The sequence below is a fragment of the Vigna umbellata genome, chromosome 6 (assembly GCF_029865625.1).
Source record: "Vigna umbellata cultivar VRB3 chromosome 6, Vumbellata_1.0, whole genome shotgun sequence".
Taxonomy (NCBI): Eukaryota; Viridiplantae; Streptophyta; class Magnoliopsida; order Fabales; family Fabaceae; genus Vigna; species Vigna umbellata.
In genome coordinates, this window is record NC_142170.1 from 9110832 (window position 1) to 9135016 (window position 24185).

General features: G+C 31.2%; 2 protein-coding genes and 1 long non-coding RNA gene across 6 annotated transcripts; 2 read left to right on the top strand and 1 right to left on the bottom strand.

The window, feature by feature from the left end:
- Nucleotides 1-6556: 6556 nt before the first annotated feature.
- LOC148196761 (putative DUF21 domain-containing protein At3g13070, chloroplastic) lies at nt 6557-9457 on the bottom strand. Of its 3 annotated transcripts, XM_088093243.1 has the most exons (9): nt 8741-9457; nt 8528-8617; nt 8260-8442; nt 7913-8023; nt 7698-7792; nt 7407-7501; nt 7234-7306; nt 6856-6964; nt 6557-6775 (listed from the first exon to the last, which is right to left on the bottom strand). In XM_088093243.1, exons 1-3 carry the CDS (start codon nt 9014-9016, stop codon nt 8302-8304), a joined length of 507 nt encoding a protein of 168 aa, XP_087949369.1. In that variant the 5' UTR covers nt 9017-9457; the 3' UTR covers nt 6557-6775; nt 6856-6964; nt 7234-7306; nt 7407-7501; nt 7698-7792; nt 7913-8023; nt 8260-8301. The 3 variants fall into 3 exon arrangements, with proteins under 3 accessions (XP_087949369.1, XP_087949368.1, XP_087949370.1); XM_088093242.1 differs by having other exon boundaries at nt 7913-8442; XM_088093244.1 differs by having other exon boundaries at nt 6557-6778; nt 7913-8442.
- An 8479-nt stretch (nt 9458-17936) lies between these two features.
- Nucleotides 17937-19335, top strand: LOC124822381 (transcription factor CPC-like). Of its 2 annotated transcripts, none has more exons than XM_047294379.2 (3): nt 17937-18095; nt 18802-18889; nt 18981-19335. In XM_047294379.2, the coding sequence occupies exons 1-3, from the start codon at nt 18047-18049 to the stop codon at nt 19069-19071; spliced, it is 228 nt and encodes a 75-aa protein (XP_047150335.1). In that variant the 5' UTR covers nt 17937-18046; the 3' UTR covers nt 19072-19335. The 2 variants fall into 2 exon arrangements, with proteins under 2 accessions (XP_047150335.1, XP_087949289.1); XM_088093163.1 differs by having other exon boundaries at nt 18808-18889.
- Nucleotides 19336-20036: 701 nt separating this feature from the next.
- LOC124822511 (uncharacterized) lies at nt 20037-23818 on the top strand. The gene is made up of 2 exons (XR_007027575.2): nt 20037-20252; nt 23526-23818. It is a non-coding gene; the product is annotated as an uncharacterized LOC124822511 (long non-coding RNA).
- The last annotated feature ends 367 nt before the right edge of the window (nt 23819-24185 follow it).

Genomic DNA, 24185 nt, shown 5'->3' on the forward strand with positions numbered 1-24185 from the left:
CTATAGAACATCTCTATTTTAATCTTGGAAAAATAGTTTTCAAACACGAATATATTGAAAATAATAATGAAAAGTAAAAGACCGTAATTTTATACTACTATAGAATATATTTTTTACGTCATCTTTTAATTATAAAATTTTATTTTTTACCAAAAACAAATAATCTCTTTCTTTGAATAATATATATATATATATATATATAGTATATTATTTTAATTTTTAATATCATATTTATGAGATTTATGTTTTTTAAAATTATACTATTTTCATATAATACAAATATATATATTCGACACGTGTTTTTGTTAGTATTTTATTAGTATTAGATAATGAGTATTAAATAATTAAAATAACTTTATCTTTAACTTAGTATAATGTGAGGCATAAGTAAATTTTAAAATTTGAAGAAATTTTCTTAAGAGAAATATAGACTTGTTATAATTGATAAAAATATTGTTTTTTAAGTCATAAAAATTAACATTTTAACCTAATAATAGTAACTTTATTTTCGTAACTAAAATCAGGAATGATTATCAAAATCAAGTATTGATTTTGATTTAAAAAAAAATATTAAATGAATTAATAGGCCTGAACTATTTGAAATTTTTTTTAGTTACATCTTAAATTAAAACATGCATAATTAAGGGTACTTTGTAGTTGATAATTTTGAATATGAAATTATTTTGATTCTCAAAGTTTAAAAATAAATTGAATGTAATTTTTTTAATAATGTTAAATTATTAAATAATATTTTAAACTAATATTTAAATTGAAAATTAAATGATATAAACAGTTAAAATATTAGTTTAAAATGTTATTTAATACGTTAAATCAATTTTGTTCGATTTGTTAAGATATATCTATTCATATTTAAAGTTCGAGGATAAATAATAAAAAAAAGTTTTTAAACCATTTCTTCAAATGTTAATATCAAAATTAATATGTTTGGATGATATTAATAAAGACCTTGTGAAAAAGGATTATCACAGAAAAATAATGCTGATGACAAATGGTATAACACCATTTCCAACCTAAAAACACAATAAGTTTATAATAAGCTCATGAGTTTTTCTTTTATAAAACTTAATTTTTTTTATATTTATCCAAGACTTTTAAAAGAGGATACAATACTGATCAAACAAGAGCCAAACTCACATAAAAAGAGAGTGATATCATTTCAACTCAAAACTCTAAGAAAATGAATCTATGAATATTTTATCTTATAAGATGCTAAATTTTTTCATATGTCAAATATTAGATAATGTTAAGACAATTAAGATAATATATATATATATATATATATATATATATAATACTTAAAAAATGATGAATTTAAGTTTAATACAATTGTTTTAGTAGTAAAAAGAATTAAGTAATTAATAAAAATGAAGTTAAATTTCCTTTTTAATCATGATAACCATAAAATGTCTATAAATGGTACCGAATTAAAGTTGATAAAGTGAAAAAGGAGAAGAATTGAAGAAGGGGAAGAATTTGACTTCTCTTATAAGTTGTTTGTCTATGTAAGGCCCTGTAAATAAAAAGGGGCTATTGGGCCCTAGTTGGAGGCAGTTAGGTCCAGACTAAGGGAACCTGACCTTAGCCAGGGTTATTCCCCAAAAGTCAGAGTAATCCACTTCTGCTTTTCCCTTTCTCTCTCTAAAACCTGTGTCCTAAACTCTTCTCTGCCTTCTCTCTAAATTTTTGAACCGTTCAATCTTGGGTTGGAAGGTGCTCAGACGTTCACCACGCCAAAGACTTCCTTTTGAACCGATCGTATTTTCGTTCGGACCGGTAAGTCGTTTTTCCCTTCTCTTTTACTATTTTCAAACTTAGAGCATGCAACATTTCTGGTTGTATGTTACTAGGGGGTTTCGTTTTCCTATTTCTGCCAAATCAAGCTCTAAGAGTTGTTGTTGTCACCACTTTGGTGGTTGTAGGGCACCGTTTAAGTTCTCCCTGTGAAGGCACAGTTAGGGCGCTCCAGTAGCCTATACTGCTCAACTTCAAGGTAAGGGGAGCTAGTTATATTTTAGGAGTTGTATGAGGTGTTTGTGTGATTTATTTTAATTGTTTTATTGTTATGCTATTTTCTGATGATGAACATGTTGAGTTGCATTGGTGAATATGTGGAATTTGTATGACCATGGTATACTGATGTTTGTTTGACTTGGATGAGTATGTGTTGGTTGTACTGGATTTCTGAAATGGTGTAAGAACTCTCTAAAATAGTTAAAATGGATATTGAGTGGGTACAGGCACTGTTTTAGGCTACTATGAGGGAAGTGGAGTATCAAAATTGGGCAATTGGGGTCTAGAGTACCATAGGGCAGTTTGGATGACTTAGATAAATAACTTGGGACTTGTTGAGAGTATTGTATTGGTAGGATAGAAGAATCTTAAAAACCTGAGTTGGCACATCCCTGATCATAGAGCAGCCCTGGCCTGGTCCAGTCAGTTGTGACTAGTCATATGTGCTGGCGTCGAAGGTGAGACTAATGCGTTCGGACATTTGATTCTTCTTCGATGACCAATTGGGTTAGTAAGGAGTGGTTGAGGTGGAAATCATGTGTTAGTCGCGTTAGAAGGGTAAATAGTTAAGGAAGTACTGTTTTAAGTCTTTTGAAAGGAATTGAGGTAGAGAATTTGAGCATAGGTAGTCTGGAGTGCAATTGGGCAGTTTGGCTAGCTGGGATGAGTAAATTAAAACATGTTAGGATCATAAAAGTGAGTAAAGTCATGTTCAACATGGTAGAATTGAAATTGGGTTCTTGGGTTAATAAAAAATGGGAGTTTAAGTTAAAACTTGGGTATTGATCACTTTAAAATCATGTTAATAACGCTTGATAATCATCTAGACAAGTTTAATTAGGTACAAAATATGAATTATAAGTCTTAAAAGTTGGAAGAAAGGCCTAGAAGTGGTAAGGAGTGGGTGAGTGGGTAATTCTGCAAAATTTGCGTTCTGCAGAATTTGTGTTCTGCAGAATTTGCGTTCTGCAGATTATGCAGACTCGCTAAGCGAATGTTTTCGCATAGCGAGTCCTCACAGAGAGGTGTTCTCTGTTTGAGCATTCGCACAACGAGTTGGTGCGCTGTGCGAAAGACTAGAGAGGGTTGTTATCTGTTTGGTAGAATGTAGTCGCTTTGCAACTGTTGCTAGCTTGGGAAATTAGCCAAATTAATTCGAATAGCGAATTTGGGGCGCTATGCGAATTTTAGCTGTCCCCCTGTCAGGAAAATTCGCTCAGCGCATCAAGGGTGGTGCGCTATGCGAATTTTAGCTGAAAAACACTCCCCTCGTCAGGAAAATTCGCTCAGCGCACCAAGGGTGGTGCGCTGTGCGAATTTTTGTTGTCTTGCCTTGCATCTTGGTGCGTTGTGAGACCTGGTTCAGTGAGTTTCATGTTTTTCCACATCTGTTTGAGCTGTTTGATGTTGTTTGACTGCCAGGATGTATGTATGTCCATATATTTGAATTGTGTGGTTTGAAATAATGTGACTGCAAATTGCAATGATGTAATTGAGTATGAAGTGGACATCTTAGGGTGAGATGATTGAAAGTGATGTGTGGGGTGTTGTTCTTGTTCTGTATAACTGTATGGAGCTTTGAATTGGTATGTCTATCCCTACACTCGAAGCACTGTTTATGCTCAAATAGAGGAGAGCAGTGTAAGTGGTGAGAGTAGAGGGAGGTCCTCATCTATAGTCTTACAGTTTAGACATAGACAGATGAGGGATTTACCTTGCATAGTGTTGGGGAGTGCCAGTTGAACTACGCAAGTGCAAAGACGACCAATAGTTCGACAGTTATACCAATCTGGATGAGTCGTGTGAGTGGTTGAGTCATGGTTCAAAGGGTATGCTTTAATTGTTCTTTTATATGTAACTAAGCATGATGACATCGATTGATTGTACTATATGATTATTGCTTGTTTATCTAGCTCACCCTTGCTTCTTTGTTGTGTGTTGCTTTTGTATGTTTTCTTTTACGATGATCATCCACTTGGATGGGAGCATAAATTGTTGAGGAGATACCTTTGGAGCAAGAACTAGAGGACACTGATGCTGCAGTGCAGTCTACTTAGGAATTTCCTATTTGAACGCTTGAAGTGTTGAATACTCTAAACTGTTTAAGTTTAAAATTCTGTCTTCTTATTTGGAAGACTGTGATTCCGTACTTAATTGCAAGTCATACTCTAACTGTTCTCTTTATTTGGATGTTGACGCCTATAATATATGATTGTTGTTATTATATATTTGGGATGTCACAGTCTACCTAGTGATTTCATTTTATTTTGGTATTAATATTATGTCTCCTTTACTGTAACTTTATTTTGTATTTATTATCGACCTTTAATGTTTGATTTGAAATTTAAATAATATTATTAATTATATTTATTTGAATCTTTTATATTCGGTTGTCTACTTGAATTCAAAAATTGAAAAAAAAAATTTAGAGAGACATTTATTTTGCTTTAAATATTATATCAGAATTATTTTAAGTTACTAAAGTAATAAGTTTTAATTTTGATGTAAAGGTTATGAAACACAAGAAAACACTAGACAAAGTTTAAATAATATTTTAAAACCTTGTAAAGGCAGTGTTTGATGACTTTTGTAAATCTTAGACATTAATGTGTTTAAAAAAAGTGTTTAGGAAAAAATCTATAAAGTAAAACAATAACACGTATTTTTATATTAATTTATTTCAATCTCAATTACGTCTAGTTTTTCCTTAAAACCTCTTAAGGGTTCCATTAGTCTTTAACAAAGACTATACGAGTTTCATCCCTATTGGTTTACAAGGAGTATTAACCACTCTTGATCTTAACACTAGTCAACTAGTTTAAATACTAAGTGTTTTAATTCACTTTTGAATTTATAATATAACTAAAAAGGTTTGTCAAACAAGATACATATTTGATAACTCTAAAAAAGAATAAGTTTTCAATACAAAACAAATTTAAAAGACTTGTAAAGATTTTTTCTATAAACGAAAGCCTTACACAATATAGAGAAAAAGAGACAACCTAACAACCAGCTTGTATTTATATGCACATATTCTATTTGTCTTCTTCATGCAATCATTATATATAGTCTTCTTCTTCAAAAAAAAAAAAGATTAGTTAGATTGAAAGTTGACTTCCATGTAGACTTCATAGTCTTTTTAGGTAAGTAGTCAAACTTAGGTCTATTTGCAGAGTCACTGTGTCTTATTAGAACTTTGATAAAAGTAGCTTGTACGATTATGCAGACCTTGAAGTTCTAAGAAAACATTCCCAAAATAATTTTCTATTTCTTAACATTGTAATCAATCTTGTGTAGGAATTTAATAAACTTTTGTACTTTCATAATATGCAATTTTTTTTCTTAATGGTAATAGTGCTCCTATTCTAGATGATTTTGGCAGATGTTTTTATCACTCTATTTTAGGATATTATTGGTGTTGATGTTTGTAAAGTTGTTCAAATGTTGTTTCTCATATTCCTAAAGTTGATAGGGTAAAACTCAAAATTGATTTTTGTCCTATAACAGAAGATAGTTTTCGTTTTAAAATCATTACTAAAATTCTAATTGATAAGTTTGTTATGATTGCTAATAGAACTATTTTTCCTAATAAAAATCACTAAAGGGATAGTTGTTAATGATTATATTTGTGGTGTTTCTAAAGTTATTAATCTTCTTTCTAAAAAGAACAAGGATAATATATATAATCATCAAGATTGATATAATCAAGGCTTTTGATACCACCAATTGACATTTACTAATTCAAGTTTTATGTTGTTTTGGTTTTCTTAAATATTTTTTGACATTGATTCTTCATGTCTTGTAATATTCTCATATTTCTATTTACATTAACGGTGATTTAACTAGTTACTAAGGAACAAGATGATTCTCTCTCTTTTGCCTTATTTTAGGTTGAGAAGGAAAATTTTAGATCTTATTTTTAAGAAGCTTATGCTTTCCTTGATTGGTCTTCAAGAGATATATTTTCTTCTCATACTCTCTATGTTAATGATATATTTGTTTTATGTAAAATAAATACTATAACCTTAAAACATTTGATATCTTTCTTGCATGAACACGTTACTTGGATGTGTCAATTTTAAACAAAAATGAAAAACCTAAAGCTAAAAACTGTTGCTTAAGTAAGTGTTAGACAACGAATTTGTTGCTTAAGTGTTAGACAACGAATTTGCAATTGTTGCGTAGATGAATATGACCTACACTATAGGCAACAATTCTTTTCGTTTAGGCCACAAAATTGTAAAACCGTTGCCTATCATGCAATGGTGAAAAAACTGTTGCCTAAGATATGATAATAAGCAACATTTTTCCAAGGCCCTTAACGCAACAGTTTTGTTCGTGTTCTTGTTCTTATTCTTAAGTCACAATTATAAAAGTGTGGCCATGTATATTACAATATTATTTTGAATTTTACAGTATTATTTTTGAATTTTATTTATACATTCAGACGATCCTATATTAAATGATATATTAATAATTTTATTTTAAAGATATTAATTAAAATAAATGTATTATACTAAAATAGTAGAAATAAAATAAAATAATTAAAATTGAATGATGGTGACAATTTCCACCTACACTGGTCTTTGTGGTTTACAATAATCGTGGCACAATTTCCACCTTATTGGTTATATTTTAGACACTTTCCAACCCTGCATTGCTGCCTCCATTTCTTGGGTGTTGTTGATATTGACATGACGAAGGAAGGAAAGAAGGAAGGAGAAGTTAAATACAAACCAAGTTGCTGCTGATACAGGATAGGTTAGTTTTTAGATCAGTAATTTACATAAAGACAAAATCTAAGTTTAAGTAGTATGAACTTACTTTCAATATAGCGATACTATTTTTGACAAATTGTTTCACTAGTTTTAGTTACAGAGACAATGTCTGGAATAAAGCTTCGCCATCTTGCCGGCCATTCATGCTTCAAAATCTACATAAGGCAAACCCAAGACTACAGAGACTTGAGCAGTGTACAAATTCAAGTACGCCAAAAGATGGCAAAATAATGCAAATAATGTGAAGGCTTCTGAATACAAAATTAAAAGGTGATAACGTGAAAGGTACATCCAAAAGAAAATTATAAGAAAACTGCATAGCTACCAATTGGGATAAAACATATGTGATGAAAAATGGATTGTGAGACTAATAATTTAATAAGAATAATCCGTCCATATAACATAACAGAGCTACCAATTTTACCTGAACTAATATAATGTTGAGTTTGTTCCCGTTACAACCTTTCAGCTCGAAATGAAGCATCATTGCTAGAAAGCTACCCAAGAAAAGCCAATAATGAGATAAGTGATAAAGGATCTACGAAAAACTAAAAATTTAAAGGTTCAATTTTTTATTTCTTTAAATGTGGTTCATACCTGTGCAATGACATCAGAGATGAAATTTGTCATTCCATCTCGCTGCTCAACAAGTAATGCATTACATCTATCTACTTAATTACACCTTCTAGAACCTGAATGTAAAAGAATAAAAGAATATATAAACAAATAAAGTTCTCTTTAAAGACCTATGATACAGTAGGTTTTCCTACATCAAATCATCCATAACTACAAGTAAAGCACCTTAATTAAAATGTTTTGACCAAGCATCTTCTGAAATGCAACATCCAACTAATCTTATCAACCTATAACGAATATATAGATCCGTACCTCAAATTTGGTATGCAAGAAACAATCCCAGTAAAAGAGTGTCAATGTGAGCAGTACTACACTCAATTTCCCTAAACAAGGTATCAAATTTGAACCTTGCGAATGAAAAAAAAAAAAAAACAGTTAGAAAGGGACCTCACACATAGTTACTGAAAAATTCCCATTAAAATGTTCTAAAGTCTAAAGTCCAGCAGAGTTGTTGGGTGAGCCCTTACATTATCTCTTTTTCTCCTTGGATGAACCCTGTGGTCTCCTTGTAGGTAAGGTTAAAACAAAATATCCTTCAGGTTTAAGAACACGATCAACTTCTATAAGGAACAATCCATCTGAGGGATGAAGTCAATGTTACATACATAATCTAAATGATATTCACGTATAGAACGGTCAATAGAATAACGGAAAGAGTATAAGGAAATGGTAATGATATTTTGTTTAGGCCTGTAAGTAATGCCTCACTTCCCTTAGACCTGCACTGGTTCTACTAAACAAACAAAGCATCAAAATCGGTATCCTAAAACATTACACATAATCAAGAAAACAAATGCCTAGTGAGAAATCGAACCTTGCATCCAAAGTTCCAACTTATCGTTATTTGTTTCGGCATCTAAAGCTCCACTCGAAGGATCATCCCCTTCATCCAATCTTGATGGGAAGCAACACTGGAGTTAGTTTTCTTTTGAAATGATCGAGGAATGACATCAACAACTTTTACCGTTTTGTCGCTAATTGTTTTTCCTTCAAAATTCTATTAAATGGGAAATTATAAACCATCAATTGTCAGTTTCCGATCAAAACACGAAGTAAATGGATCATTAGTCATTAGAAAATACCTTTGATGAACTTTTCAATTCTTCATCTTCAAAAGAAACAAAACCAATCATCATACCTTTCTTTTTCTTAGCAAGCTTAAAAGCTATACCCTGCAATATAATTATTTAGTAGGTCTAACTGAACAATGCAATAAGGGATACACTAACTAGGCATAGCTTTCATAGAACACAAAAAGAATCATTCAGAAAAGGAGGATAAAGTATTCCAGATACCTCCCAAGCCCAAAGTATGGTAATTGAAGTCTCTGCCATAAAGAAAAAGGCCGAAAGGCCCAAAAGCACTGCCAGCACCAAACCTTGTTCCTTGAATATGCGAAGAACTTGCAACACTTTAGGCCAAGTATTTCTAAGCAAAAGTATGCTCTGTCCAATAACGCCATATCTTGCATCCACAACACCTTCAACTGCGAAAACGCGTGGACATCCAAACTCCGAAACCCCACAAACAGTTGCAACTGGGATAATGCCCCTCTTCAACAATTCTTGCATAAAGTTCAAACTGGTTTCGGAAACAACATTTGTCTCACTCAAACTATCGCTGCTATCATATAAACACCTGAACCGAGTTCAATCTAGTAACTTGGCATCTGCTCCAAAATTTGAAACCTGAAGGGTTGAAAAAGTGGATGGACCAACACAACTGAAAAAAAGGGTCCCAGTGAACAGGGCTGATTGTCCCAATGAACTAAATATTCACAATGAAGGCAAAAATGCTCTGCAGAATCGACAAAGAAACTGAAAGGCAGTTCACAATCGATTCATTGCATACTCGGGGAGCAATAAATCCAAACTCAAACAAATAAAACATGGGAGAGAGTGAGAAGGAAAGGTGGGTTTTGAGAAGGTGGAGGGAAGAATTCGCAAATGAGAAGCTGGAGGAACAATTCGCGTTTTGAGCTGGCTTTTTTCGCTAAGATAGAGGGAAGCTCAAAATTGTATTTCCTAAACTATTAAGTTTAATATTTTTAAATTTATTACAAGCAACGGTTTTATGGTTTAGTCCACATATTTTAAAGCCAACGCTTGAATAAATGTGGCATAAAAATGTATAGACATTTTATAAAGTGTTGTCATTGCAAGTCTTTTAAGCCATATTTTTTAAATTATTGACTATATTATGGGGTTTGTAAGATTGTTTTTTCAACCTTTTAGTTGATAAGACTTATGGGGTTTGTAAGATTGTTTTTTCAATCTTTTCTGTTGATAAGATTCATAATAAGTTTATTTATTAAAAAAATAATTAAAAAAATAATGATAAAGCGTAATTTTTATTATCAATTTAGTGTGATTTTATGTGGTAGCCAAAGCTTTCATATTTAATATTAGTGATCAATTTAAAGTCTAATTTAAAAATTAATTATAAATTTTTATCAACTACTCTAATAACCAATTATTTTTAATTTATAAGTTAATATCAAAATTTGTCACCATAATAATCAATTATTTTTTATTTCTGACATTGGTTATTATTTAAATATTTTATTGTAATGATGTTACAAAATAAGTTAAAAATTTGGTTTAATGGTGAATTATATAACATTTAAACAACTAAAATGAAATTTTTAAAATTCAAATCGATTCTTCTCTGTTTTTTAATGTAAGAAGAAGCTTTGGATACTAGCATTTTTAAGGTTACATTATTAATAATTACATAAAAGGTGTATCTATTTTAGCTTCATAATCCGAGTTAAATTATCTTCTCAAAATACAAAATTTTCTTTTTATGTTCTTTATTCAAACTCTGACAAAAATAAGTAAATAATTTTTAATCTGAATTATTTTTATTCTTAAATACACATTAGGTTATAAATAAAATTATTTTATTAGAGGTAAAATAGTCTCAAATGATATCTAGATGACGTCGACCCATAAACACAACATGATCGAGTTATGTCAAACAAGATTATGATGAATAGAATTTAGCCTAACTAATAAAAAATTAATAAGAAAACACAATATACATGTTTCGGTTGAATTGGTCTGAGGATAAGTCGTCCTTCTTTGCTTTCCTCTTTTTTGATTGTTCAATGCTCTTCAAAAACGTAATTCACTCCGATAGGTGGTTGACCTGCAAAAAACACTCTAACGCTTAAGTCAGATATGTTTCATAAAGATGTTTATATTTTATTAGGATAGAAAATGATCTCTGTATCTGGATACCAATTGTAAATTTATAGGACTTTTGTGACAGCCAAGTCCATTGATTAATATTTTTTAGCAATATAACATGTCAATCACTTATAAATAGCGTATATTTGCATTTAATATTCGCATTTAATATGGCCATTAAACATATTAATTGGCCATTAATGATATTTACCTTTCCTGATTAGTTTGTCTGACAGCCGGTCGGTTGCAAAGTATAGTACATTAAGCCCCCCAAACTCTGAGCAGCTGTTTGCAGGTGCAAAGGGGTTTAAATACGCCGGACGAATTTAAAGTAGCGGGAAAGAGTGATTACCCTTTTGAATCATCGGGCGGTGTGCTGTGGTTTGAGACCGAATGGCCGAATACTTGTGACCGCTCAGTTTAGGACCAGGAGCTCTCGGAGAGCGTTCCCTGGGTTTTGTGGATGAGAGTGAGAGTTCACGAACACTCTTCACCGCTCGGTTGAGAGGGATTTTTCTCTCAGTCTTTTACTTTAGCTTTGATGAGTGGTAAATCCCTCTCGGCCAAGAGGGATTTACCTCTTGATCTTTAATTGCAACGAGAGGAGTTTACCTCTCGGCCGAATGAGATTTACTGCTCGGTCTTTGTCTTCAATCTTGACGAGAGGGATTTACCTCTCGGCCAAGAGGGATTTACCTCTTGGTCTTTAATTTCGACGAGAGGAGTTTACCTCTCGGCCGAGTGGGATTTACTGCTCGGTCTTTGTCTTCAAACTCTTCCTGAGAGACGATCGTTCACGATGACAACTTGGACTGCGGTTATAGCTCCTAGGGACAGTGGCTTTCCTTCGGTTATCTTAATTATCTCGTTGATGGACTGATCACATGGCTATGAAGGTTAGGGATCAGTTGATGAAAGATAATTGTATATACCATTTCTTTCAGCGGCTGCAACTAAGAATAAATGGTGGACAAAAACATTGACATTTAAGTTAGCTATGTCACAAATTCAAGATTCATGTCCCAAATTTAATGATATGTAAATATCAATTTTTAGAGAAGTCCACGTGCTCATCTGCTTTTTAGTTTACCGCCCAACAAAGTCACGACCTGAAAGTTCCTGACAAGGTTGAGCGTAAGACTTGAACTTTCCTGACAAGGTTGGATGTAGGGCTGAACGTTCCTGTAAGTTCTCAAAACAAAATACATGCCTCTAGAAATTATTGTGGAATTTTGTACTCTTGTTGTAAAATCTAGTATTGATCTGAAGTAGTAATGTCGAGGCCAAGTGCATGCCTACACATCTGGTTCCTCGTTGTTTCATGGGGATGTCGCTCGCCCCCACGGTGGGCGCCAAAATGTTTCGGTTGAATTGATCTGAGGATCAGTCGTCCTTCTTTGCTCTGCTCTTTTTTGATTGTCCAATGCTCTCCGAAAACATAATCCACTTCGATGGGTGATTGACCTACAAAAGACAATTCGACGCTTAAGTCAGATATGTTTCATAAAGAAGTCTATATTTTATTAGGATAAAAAAGGATCCATGTACCTGGATACCAATTGTATATTTATAGGACTTGTGGCAACTAAGTCAATTGATTAACCATTAGTGCAACATATTTTTGGGCAATTTAATCTGTCAATCACTCATAAATAGCGTATATTCGCATTTAATATGACCATTAAATGTATTAGTTGGTAAGTAATGATATTTACCTTTCCTGATTAGTTTGTCAGACAGCCGGTCGGTTGCCAGGTATAGTACAATACTATATCACATAAGATAAATTTGACCTGGTCAGCATATACTCATTCAGATAAAAACCCATAATAATAATAATAATATAAAAAGGTTTATTCACATTATATAAATATTCACTTAGTTATGATTATATTTTTTTACCATACCATATATATAACTTGAGTGCCAAAGTGTCATTGTTGGCACATTTGATCGATAAATTCTCAAATTAAGTTAAGAAAATCACAGTAAATTAAGAGGTGACTGATACAACTTAATCATAAAAAAAAATAAAATGATGACATTTCAATTAAACAACTCACTTCGACGTGAATAAAGACTTTGATTATGATTTTTAACATATACTTACCTTCATCTTTAGTTAAAACTAATTTTACAAATATGTAAAATTGCGTAAAATTATTTTTACAAATTCCCACCTAATTATAATACACTGTATTTTCTATCACCACAACAATTTTTTTTATCAGTTATATTATGAAGGTGGATACACCACAATCTACAAATTATCATTGTTGCACCACCACATTGTATTTTATTAGACTACTACACTATAAAATAATTTATTTTTTGCCTATTCATATTTGAGAATAGCAAATTTTCCCTATAAAGTTTTACAAATATCAATTAATGTCTTAAAGTATTGGTTAAATTTAAAATCTAACCTTTTATAAAAAAAATGTTATTAATATTTTTTTTTGTCATAAACTTTAATAGATTCCAAAGTTTGATCTTGAAGGCAATTATTATTAGTATACATTGTAACATCCCAAAATATATAGTATAAACTATATTAAAAAGAAGTTACATGCATGATAAAGTAATACAGTTATCCATCTAGAGTATAAAGTGTTACCTTTACAGTCATCCAAAAACAGCTATAAATTTAAACTTTATATATACATACTAAAGAATACTCCAAAACTATACACAAACTTCTACTAAGCTAAGTCAACTACTCAGCAACATCACTTCCATCCAAAGCTTGCTCCAGAGAAACCTCTTCTCTCGCTGCTCACATCCAAAGGATGATCATTGCAGAAGAATAACATCAGAACATATAAAATACAAGCACACAACAGGGTAAGCTAGTTTAAACAAAGATTAATCATACATCAATTTATTTAACTTCATACAATTATACTATTCATTCACATCACATAAACTCTTCACACATAACACTACACTGACTTAGTCCGTTATCATTCACCTTGGGCCATACTGGAAGCACTCAAGACTAGGACCTCCTGCTACTCCTCGCGACATGGATCAATCTTCTCTACTTGAGAATGAAAGACCATTGAAGTTTCAGGATAACCCCCAAGACTAAGCTCATGCATTCATTCTAAACTTACTTGAATCTCAACTAGAGATTTCACTTTGAATCACAACATAGGACACCACCATGTCTCCTCTCCTTGAGGATCATGAAATTATGTCCATTAACCATACTTTGAACTTTACACTTTGAAATACAACATACATCAATAACCATTGATATTACATGATACAACTTCAACTTACTTCATACAACACTTAATTTTTCATTTAAAACAACTTAAGATCAAAAGAGAATTGAACTAGAATTGAACCCCTCGCACAACACACATCTTCGCATAGCGAAACCATAAGCTTCTCGCATAGCAACCCAACTCGCTATGCGAATCCTTAGACAAAGACCAACTCCTCATAACCACTCGCATAGCGGTTAAACTCGTTATGCGAATAAAATGTGAATTGTATCAGACCCCAAATCCCTCGCATAACGTCCCAACTCGCTATGCGAGATCCTCATACAGTGGCTCATGCTCCTCAAGCACTCGCAGAGCGAAACCCATTCGCTATTCGAATAAAAAGAATAATAGTTCCAGACCCCAACCAGTAGCATAACGATTTGATTCGCTATGCTGATCGACAAACAAAGAGCAACCCTCTCAATCCATCGCACAGTGCACCCATTCGCTATGCGAATGCCTTGACAGAGAGCACCTCGCCAAGGTGACTCTCTATGCGAATCCATTCGCACAACGAGTCTGCATAATCTGCAGAACGAAATTCTTCATAATTATGCAGCTCAACCACCCCTTACCAATTCTACTCAATTTTTCCAACTTCAAACACTCCTAGATCGTTGTATATGCTTAATTAGACTTGACTAAGTGATTCTAGACCTTCCTAACATCAATCTAAAGTGTTTATGCATCAAATCCTACTCTAAAACCTCAATTTCATCAACTTAGAGACCAAAATTCTAATTTACCACTTTGAACCTGATTTTAACCAATTTGATGACTCAAACAAGTCACATATGACTTATCTAAACTGCCCCAGCAGACCATAACAACACTTGACCTCTAATACTCAAATTCACTACCTCACTTCCTCTAAATTACACTAAACAAGCTCAATTCACTTCACTTTCTATCTAAACCCTACCATACCATGCTTCTCACATAAAAATACCACCAACCAGTTAAATCACCACTGATAAATTCATCCAAACCAATTCATAAACATCACAATACAATTTCATACATTACACATTCCAATACATATTATTCAATCTACTCAGCATACAAACAGTGTCCCAAAACAACATACTAATTCAGAATTTATCATACACACATATCATACAATCAATTGAGATAAAGTTTATAGCTCCCCTACCTTAGAAATTAACAGCCCAACTCACAGATATACTCTGACAATGCCTTACAATGCAAGGAAATTCAACAGAACCCTACAACTCACCAATTGGTGATAGAAAACAACTCTTAGAGCTTGAATTTAACTAGAAATTGAAGAAAGAAACTACTAACCACATGCAAAGCAGAAACTATGCATGCTCACAGTCCAGTGAAGAACAGATAACAGTGGAAACCAATTACCAGCTGAAGAACACGAAATTGATCGGTCTAAAACGAAGCCTTCAACGCTAGGATCGCCTATGCACCTCCTGATCGTCGAACATATAACTCAACAGAGAGAGATTGTAGAGAGAAGTCAGAGAACTCTGAAGAATAGAGTTCTAGAGAGATGGAGTGTTCTTAGAATAATGAGAAGTGTTTATAAAATTTTATTTATATTATAAGATTATTTTAAAATAAAATAATATGTCTCATTATTTTAATACCTATAACACTCTATTTTTTACGTCCTTACATATATCTAAATCTAAATGTATATATTTTATATTAAGAAATAGTTGGTTTAGGAAGTGTTGAATTCGCTTCTTATGTAGTATAAAAAAAGAGTATACAATTTATTAAATATGTTTCCTGCATAATATGATTATATTTTTTCAGGAATAGATTGTGTTGTTGCAAACACGTTGTCATACTTAAATACGATGACAAAGTTAATTTACTTCATGTCCAAAATAATTGAAAATTTTTATTTATCTATAAGCAAGAAAAACTTAAGAAAATATTTATATTTTAACAACCAAGTAAATATAAAATATTCTATAATCTGTTTAAAAAAATTCATTAACAAACTAAAAATAAGTAAAACATTATTTTAATAAGTTTAATTATGTTTCAACCTTTTGAAAAATATATATATTTCCAGTTTTTAATAAATTTTTGTGATTTATTAAATATTTAAAATACTTTTTAATTGATTTTTGATTGTTATTCTGATTCATTATCTTGTTTACTTATATATTAAGAAAATATTAAATCATGTTTTTAATATAAAATAATATTATATAGTGATAAATGATTTTTGTTAAAAATATTTTAAATAAAAAGATAGTTATGATTTCTAACTACTTTCACTTCTATACAAGGGACTATCATTATTTCATTATTAATGAAACTATTCTTATTATCTGCTATGTTTTCAATAAAAATAATAAAAATTACTTATAATTTTAAATTAATAGTAATTTTGTTTTATATTAACAACAAAATTGATATTTTCTAACATTATAATATTTTTTTCATATTAACAATAAAACCTCACATATTTAATACATTGAAACAAGTAAACAAGACAATAATATAATACATTAATTACATCATTAAGATTATATAGAAGATTAAACAGAAAATATTCAATTAAAAGATATAAAACTTTTGAAACATATTTAATACATTGAAACAAGTAAACAAGACAATAATATCATACAATAATTACATCATTAAGATTATATAGAAGATTAAACAGAAAATATTCAATTAAAAATATAAAACTTTTGAATACTCAATAAATAAATGAATAAATTTAATAAATACTTAGTTAAAAATATTCATAATCATCATACTTTAAAACTTAATTAAGCCATTTTAATACTATAATATAAAATATAATTATATTTTACAATTTTATTATTAAATTAATCTTTCGGTGGTATCAAGTAGTTGTTAAATTTATATCTTTATATCACTGTTTTAATATTCTATAAAAAAAATTAACTTGATTATGTTTAAAATTTTCTTCGTCTGCGTAAAACACTTTATAACTACACTCATTTCGGAATGTAATTAAAAGGCGAGTATATTTATTTTTTTCTTATACATGAGGCGAATAATATATTTCCTTCCACCATTTGAAACATTAGTTAAAGTCTAACATGTAAGTAGAAGTTTGTTAAATAATAAAAGAGACTCGTAAACTTTTTTATAATATTTTTATGTAGGAATAAAAATGTTGTTTTTCTAATGCTTTTCAATAAGATGTTTTAACTATTAGTTAAAATTTACTAAACATATAAAATTATTAGTAAATCTCATTGAATAAAAAAAGATTTATAATTTTTATTGAGTTTGAGAATAAATTATATTTTGACAAATTTTTTTATTTTATTTTTAAGTTTCATTTTGACATTTTATCTTTCTAAAAAAGTTAGTTTTCTCTTTTAAATTTGGGGTAATTTTTTTCTTCCAAAATTAGAGCAATGTCAATTTTAGAACATTTTTTATTCATTCAAAACATAAAAATTTGTTCCATCAAATTCGTCTGGTGAGATATTTAATTAATTAGAAAAGAAATCCACCAATATAAAAAAGTATTATCTTAAACAAAAGAGAACTATTCATACACAGAAAAAACAAAAAGAGACAATAAATTGTTATCATGAGATCCAATTCACCCTCTTGAATCTCTACATTATTTATTAGCTTCACCTGTAAGAAGATTTTCACTGTGTTCATGACTACTTATGTGTATCTATTCAAACATCTAAAAGTGAATATAATGATATAAAAATCAGTCAGAAAAGTTTAAAATTGTGATAAAATTGGAAACATTATTATTTTAAAATAACTAAATCAATACAAGTTTTTTCTTTTTTTATTTATAAAAATAAAGGATCAAAATAGTTTTAAAAAAATAAAGATAAATCTTTTAAAAAAAAAGAAAAAAAAAAGATGTCCCAGTGAGAATATTACACTTAACTGATATCCTAAGTACAGAAGTAGTAGTTTTCAACTAACAATAAATTGTCCAACTACCTAACAAAGTTAAACTTAAATGGTCAACCTCCACCTCAACTTCAACTACCGTTCTTCTCTGTTTCTTTCCACTCCCTCCCAAATCTTCAACAGCAACCATTGTTCTTCTCCTTCTATTAATACCTCTCAACAAAACTCCTTTTCTTCAACACACACTTCATCCTCCACCACTCTCAAACCTCCACCTCCTTCAATGGCTGACTCCAATACCTCTTCCACTCAAACTTCTTCACATTCTTCTGGTATGTATATACATCATTATTCTACACTCTATCTACCAACTTTTTCAGATGTTGCTTCATGCAAAACAAATATTTCAATGCATTTTTAATGATATTAATTTCATTTTACACTTTATTTGCTGGAATAATGATACTAGGAGGGTAGTTGTTGGCTATGTATGTTATGCCTCTTGTTAAACCTGCAAACTTGAGAGTACACACACCCATTAATCTTTGCAGTTTTTTCCACTCCAGTGCTTCTTGTGGGTCACTCTTTTATTCTTTTCTCATGGAACACCAACTACTTTTGGAACCTAATTTCATATTGCTAACTTTTCTAAGTTGCATGTGAGAGTTAATAGCACACTGTCTGGTGTACACTTCTGAAGTTGGAAATTGAAAAAAATTATAACTTTTAATAATTTCTGATAACAATAATAATAAAGAATGTGAAAAAAGACAACTTTTGCTGGAAAAAGGTAGTTAAACACACTCTAGAGTTTATGACAGACACCCAATTATTAACTGACATGCATATGGTTGTGGAAAAGTGGAAACTACTACAATCATCATATATGAATATGTTAAAAGAATATATAGTGCTTACGCGTATCAAGTGATAACAATTTGAGTCTCTTAGAGTTGACAGTGCCTAAGGAAAAATTTGGTAGTTAGCTCTACTTTTCTCTGCATGGTTTTTTAGTGAAAGATGATAAAATCTGTTTAGATTCAGGGAAGCGTGGATCTTCCAAGGTTGAATTTTCTGAAGATGAGGAAACTCTTATAATCAGGATGTATAAACTGGTTGGGAAAAGGTGAGAAAATTTTCTTGTTAACATGCTTTGAATCTTACCCTTTTAAGCAGTGTGCAGATGGAGCTTGTAAAAACAATGTGTTTCTTTTTAGGTGGTCTTTGATTGCTGGAAGAATTCCTGGAAGAACAGCAGACGAAATAGAGAAGTATTGGACTTCGAGACTCTCGAGTTCTAGTAAATGAAGTGGCAGAGTACTACATATTGGTGTTCAGTGTAGGATGAGCAACAAGATTTTGGGTGCAACATTAGTGTTAAGTTGTGGGAGTGATTTTGTGGGACATAAACTGAATTAAAGTTGGTCTTATTTATTTATAGGTATCTGTATTTGTATTGGCTATAAAAGAAAGAAACTGCAACTATAAAAGCTTGTTTGTGTAATAGTTTTCCTTCTTCAAATGTTACTTGGTGGTTGGTCTTATCTGAATCGCATTAGTGGCGTTCGCTTTCTTCGTTTGTCTTTCTTATTCATTTACCATTTTGGCTATGTATCATGTGTCTCTGTGTATTAATTGAACGAGTACAATTCTTGATACCAAATTGCATAGGGATTCGGGTGTCTCATTCTCGCATATCATCTATCAAAATCTAACTCTAACTAAGAAGCACCACTTGTTTTTTTGAAGCGTTAGATGAAGATTGAATCATCTTCTCATTTATATATATAGAACGGGTGGTGGCATTAGGTCCCACATCGTTCGTTATAGGATTGAATGGAACACACCTAAAAGAAAAGGTGTTAGTGGATAAATATGATGTTACATACAGCTCAAAACAACAGTTTTACCTAAAACTTTTTTTTTTCATATACATTTGTTAAAACTTATCATGTAAAATCAGAAAATAAAATTAAATAATAGGTGAGATTCATTAAAATTTGTAATTTTAATCAATTTTAGCTAACAATAATAAGTATGTCTAAAAAATTACTGCTCAAGAATTTCATATTATATATCATAAATGGTCAAAATTAAGATTATAAGTTTTTCTTTAAATTGTCACATCAAAAATTTTGTAGACGCGAAAATGCAGTTGATGAAGAATAAACAGAACTAATTGTCTTAGCAGTATTTAAAATAATGCGTCTACAAATAATTATGAGCACCATACTACTATTTATTTATTTTTATTTCAATATAAAATAGTAAAGTGATAATATATAATATATTAAGACAATAAAGAATGGTACAAACAACAAAATTTAAAACGAACTATCCCTTTCTTTCTTTCTTTCTCTCTCTATCTTTCAATTTCAAGCACGAAGAGAAGGCGATCTGAGTGGATGAGGTGAGAAGTTGGGAGCTGATTCGCGTCAACCATCTCGCAACAAAATTTCTGACCAAACATGAAATTCGTGTTTTTCAAGGTATACACAGCTTTGTTTTCTTTTCTTTTGTTTTTCGTATCGTTTTCTGATCCTTCCAACAAATCTACTTTTTCTAAATTTAGTGTTTCTCTATTCAATGTTTGTCTTCCTGTGGATTCTGCAAATTCACTTTACCTTGTTTTACTAACCTTGAAATCGAACTAGATCTAGTTCGTATGCTGTTCAGGAAATTCTGGTTCTCGTCAATTACTCTATAGGTTTATATAAGGCTTTCGGATAATTTTCACGGGAGTTAACTTCTAAGAGCTCCTTTATATACATGAGAAAGAGAGAGATTTTAGAACAGGAAAGGTCGGTTGAGAACCCTAAACCGTGGAATATGGGTTAGCTTTTCCAAATTTGGTGTTGGATAATCTTCACTTTGCAGAAATGGGTTTTGTTAAATGTCAGATTGTTAAGCACAGAAGGTTTGTTTGAAAAATTGTTTCTTAAATGCGAGTTTTTTTATGAAATTTAGTATGAAATTTTCAAATCTGTAAAATGTTTTTTTCTTAGTTTAATAGACATGAGTTTTATATTATCAACTAATTGGAAATCATTATTGGTTATACACGACTTTTTGAATTCATCTACACGTATATTACTTTTTGAAATTTAAAGTTCAACGTTTGTTTTGTCAAAATCTACACGTATATTACTTTTTTAAACTTAAAGTTCAACGTTTGTTTTTGTCAAAATCACATTTCCCTTTTTGCAAACGGGAATTTCTGGGCTGTGCCATCATAAATCCTACATGTTAGATGTCTGAGTTTGTTCATGCTATATTAGATTGCTCTCGCTGTACTAGATTGCAGGTATTGTCTGCTTCTTCAGATGACGAACATTGAGTTTCTATTGCCCCCTGTCTGTTATTTATAGAAATTGTGGATCTTTATGATTTCAATGAGTGAATTCAAATATTGGATATTGGCTGGTTGATGTTTGACATATGGTTGTTTGTTGCGTGCTATCTTCCGGTCCCTTATCAAAAGGAGTATCTGCTTAACATGGTTTTATGGTATTGATTGTTAGATAATATTCACATTGCTGTCTTAAATAGCATTATTCATGTCGCCTCATGTGCTGAACGCCTACTAAATATCATGGTAACAAATAAACTGTATACTGTGAAAAATCCAACCTTGGAAGTCATAATGACCCCAAGATAATATAAACTTAAAGAATTAGGATTTCCTTTTCTTGAAATCCAGATTGATTTGAGTGATTAAAGTTGTTCAAATGGCTATACAGAACATGATTTTCTGCTTACATGTCTCACTATATTGTCAAGGAGAGATACGAAGTTCCGAAAACTTGAATATATATGCTTCTTGACAACATGCCTAATTGAAACAAATGTAGTTCTTTCTGTTTAAGAAATTTTAATGTAATGATGAAACTTATAAGAAAAAAAATGCAAGTGAAATATGTTGCCATATAGCTGGAAACAACATGCAATGGGTAAGAATGGACAGTTGAAATTAGGACCATTTGGTGAGTGGTGGGTAATAGTAGCTTGGAGTTTTCCAGTTTTCCCGTATATCCTTTTAGTGTAATCTTTACCTATATGAAAATATCAAACTCAAGTGTAGTCCATAACTCCATTGCCTATCTAGTGTCAAGCCGAATGGATACTGAAGTTCTATTCTCTAGGCGACAAACATGCAATAGCTACATGGTCTTTTTAAACACTGTGAGGATGATTAAGATAACTGTGATTGTTGAAATTCTCTACCTCCTATTGTTTCTGATTTGAGAATTTTCTTGGCAATTATTTTCCTTGAGGTCTAGATGCTTTGCTGACAAAAGTTCCCATGATATTCCAGCTATGGGGACAATAAGGGGTAAAGTTGTCAAGATTTCAAAGTATTCTAAGAATTAATGAGGACAAGTACCTTACATGATTAAAAAGTTAAATTAGGGCCGAATTTTTTTTGGGGAAATGATGAGCTCTAGATGGATAAGTATATAAAAGAAAAATAACTAACAGTTAGAAGAAGGCAGGTTCAATTTGAAGACATTGAACAATTCTCGGCTTCAGAAGTCATAATAAGAACATAAGAACATATACTTACATTCTTGTTTTTGTTTACTCTTCATCTTCTTTTAAAGTGCATCATGAACTTTATCTACTCGAATTTATGGGAGTGTACACCCTTATTTGCTTACATTAGAGGGGTATTCTGCTGTAAGGAAGCTACAGTGATTCCAAAGATGGAAATCCCTTTATCTTTTCAAGACAGAAAGATGGAGTCCATGGAAGTTCTTAAGTTAGTCTTATTAACTAAAAAGAAAAAAGAAACAGCCAGTATGAAAGTAGGGGGATTCCTGGTTTTCCTTGCCTCTAAGCTAACTTATGTTGCCTATGAGACTATTTTATCTCTGACATCAGTTATACATCAATTGACAATGAGATTGTGTATACTATGACTTGTTAATATCAACATGGAAGAGGTGATAAGTTAGGAGCAATGATGGTATAACAGCTTCCCCCTCTACCCTAAAGAAGCTCCACCACTAAGCCAGTGTTTCTAAACAGTAATTGCGACCACAAGATTAATAATTCCCAACCATTGCTCTTTATAAAATCAATGACTAATTTAACAGAATTCAACTATTCAAGCTTACCTCACATGTTTGCATACTCATCTTTTGAATGCATTACCCATGCTAATACTCCTGAAATCAAATCAATCATTTGTTTACCCATGAAGAAGAATAGTACTAGTCATTTACACCTCTCACACATCACCTCAGATACTTACAATATATCAACTAATGTACCTATTTAACCAATAATTACACAACCAGCTAACTTTAGTATTGGTAGTTAAATATGGGTAGATTTAACTAAAGTTTGGTAGCTGGCTAATCAGAGTGATGTATTGGGAAATGTTTGAGTTGCTTTAATTACGAAAAAGTAATGAATAAAAGCTCTTGCCCATGATTCTGTGTTAAAGAAAAATAGTGGACAACCTATTATGTATTTGCCGTGCAAGCGTACACTATAAAAGCCAATTTGACAATGTAGAAGTACTACAATCAAAGTAACTACTGTAACAATTCAGGGTTTTCATGCACTTAAAAGAAAATTAAATGTGAAATGTATATAGTTCTGTTCTTTATAACTAAGCAATAAAATTACTTTCCTCTCCTCTGGTTACTTCTTCCATGGTTTCCAAACAGCGAGAACGATGATGAGGGCAATGACCAGGAACAATATAATGGAAATCATCATGCATTTTCTTGATTTCTTTTGCAAACTTTTTGCAGTTTGGAGAGCGTCGTTACCCAGTCTCACATGATCAGTTGCGTTTGTCACCTGTTCATTGCAGAATGGCATTTTAAAAAGACATTATTAGCTGTCCGAAATAATAAATATTTTCCTAGTAGTTCAAATCTTTTGCAATTGATGCAATAGTTACATTATTCTTTCCAAACAATAAACATAGAAATGCTACTGGTGCGAATTAGTTCCTCCACTGTAAATAGTTAATATGATTATAAATAGGTTTGATAGGAAATAATTGAAAAACATGTCAATATTAGTTATATCTTCTCTGGCAGTAGTTTTATTAAATTGCTTTAATGAATCTATTAAAAATTATTTAAATCAATGTATTCACATTGGCACTTTATGCATAACTGGTATAAAGTAATGGGAGGAACAATTCTCTGCACAAGTAAAACAAAGTTGGTAAAGTATTCAAGGCTCAACACGCACTAAATGTACGCAATAGTCATAACTCTTTTAAGCAATGGAATAAACTTTAGTTTTTTCTTCTGTTGAAAGCATTCATACTTTAACATATAATATGATGTAGCTACTCACACAACTAACTTGTTCCGCACATCAATTTTAGTGCATTTGGTGCCTTTCGATTTTTACGAAATGTTTTTAGGATGCTAATATATATATATAAAAAGATAGGA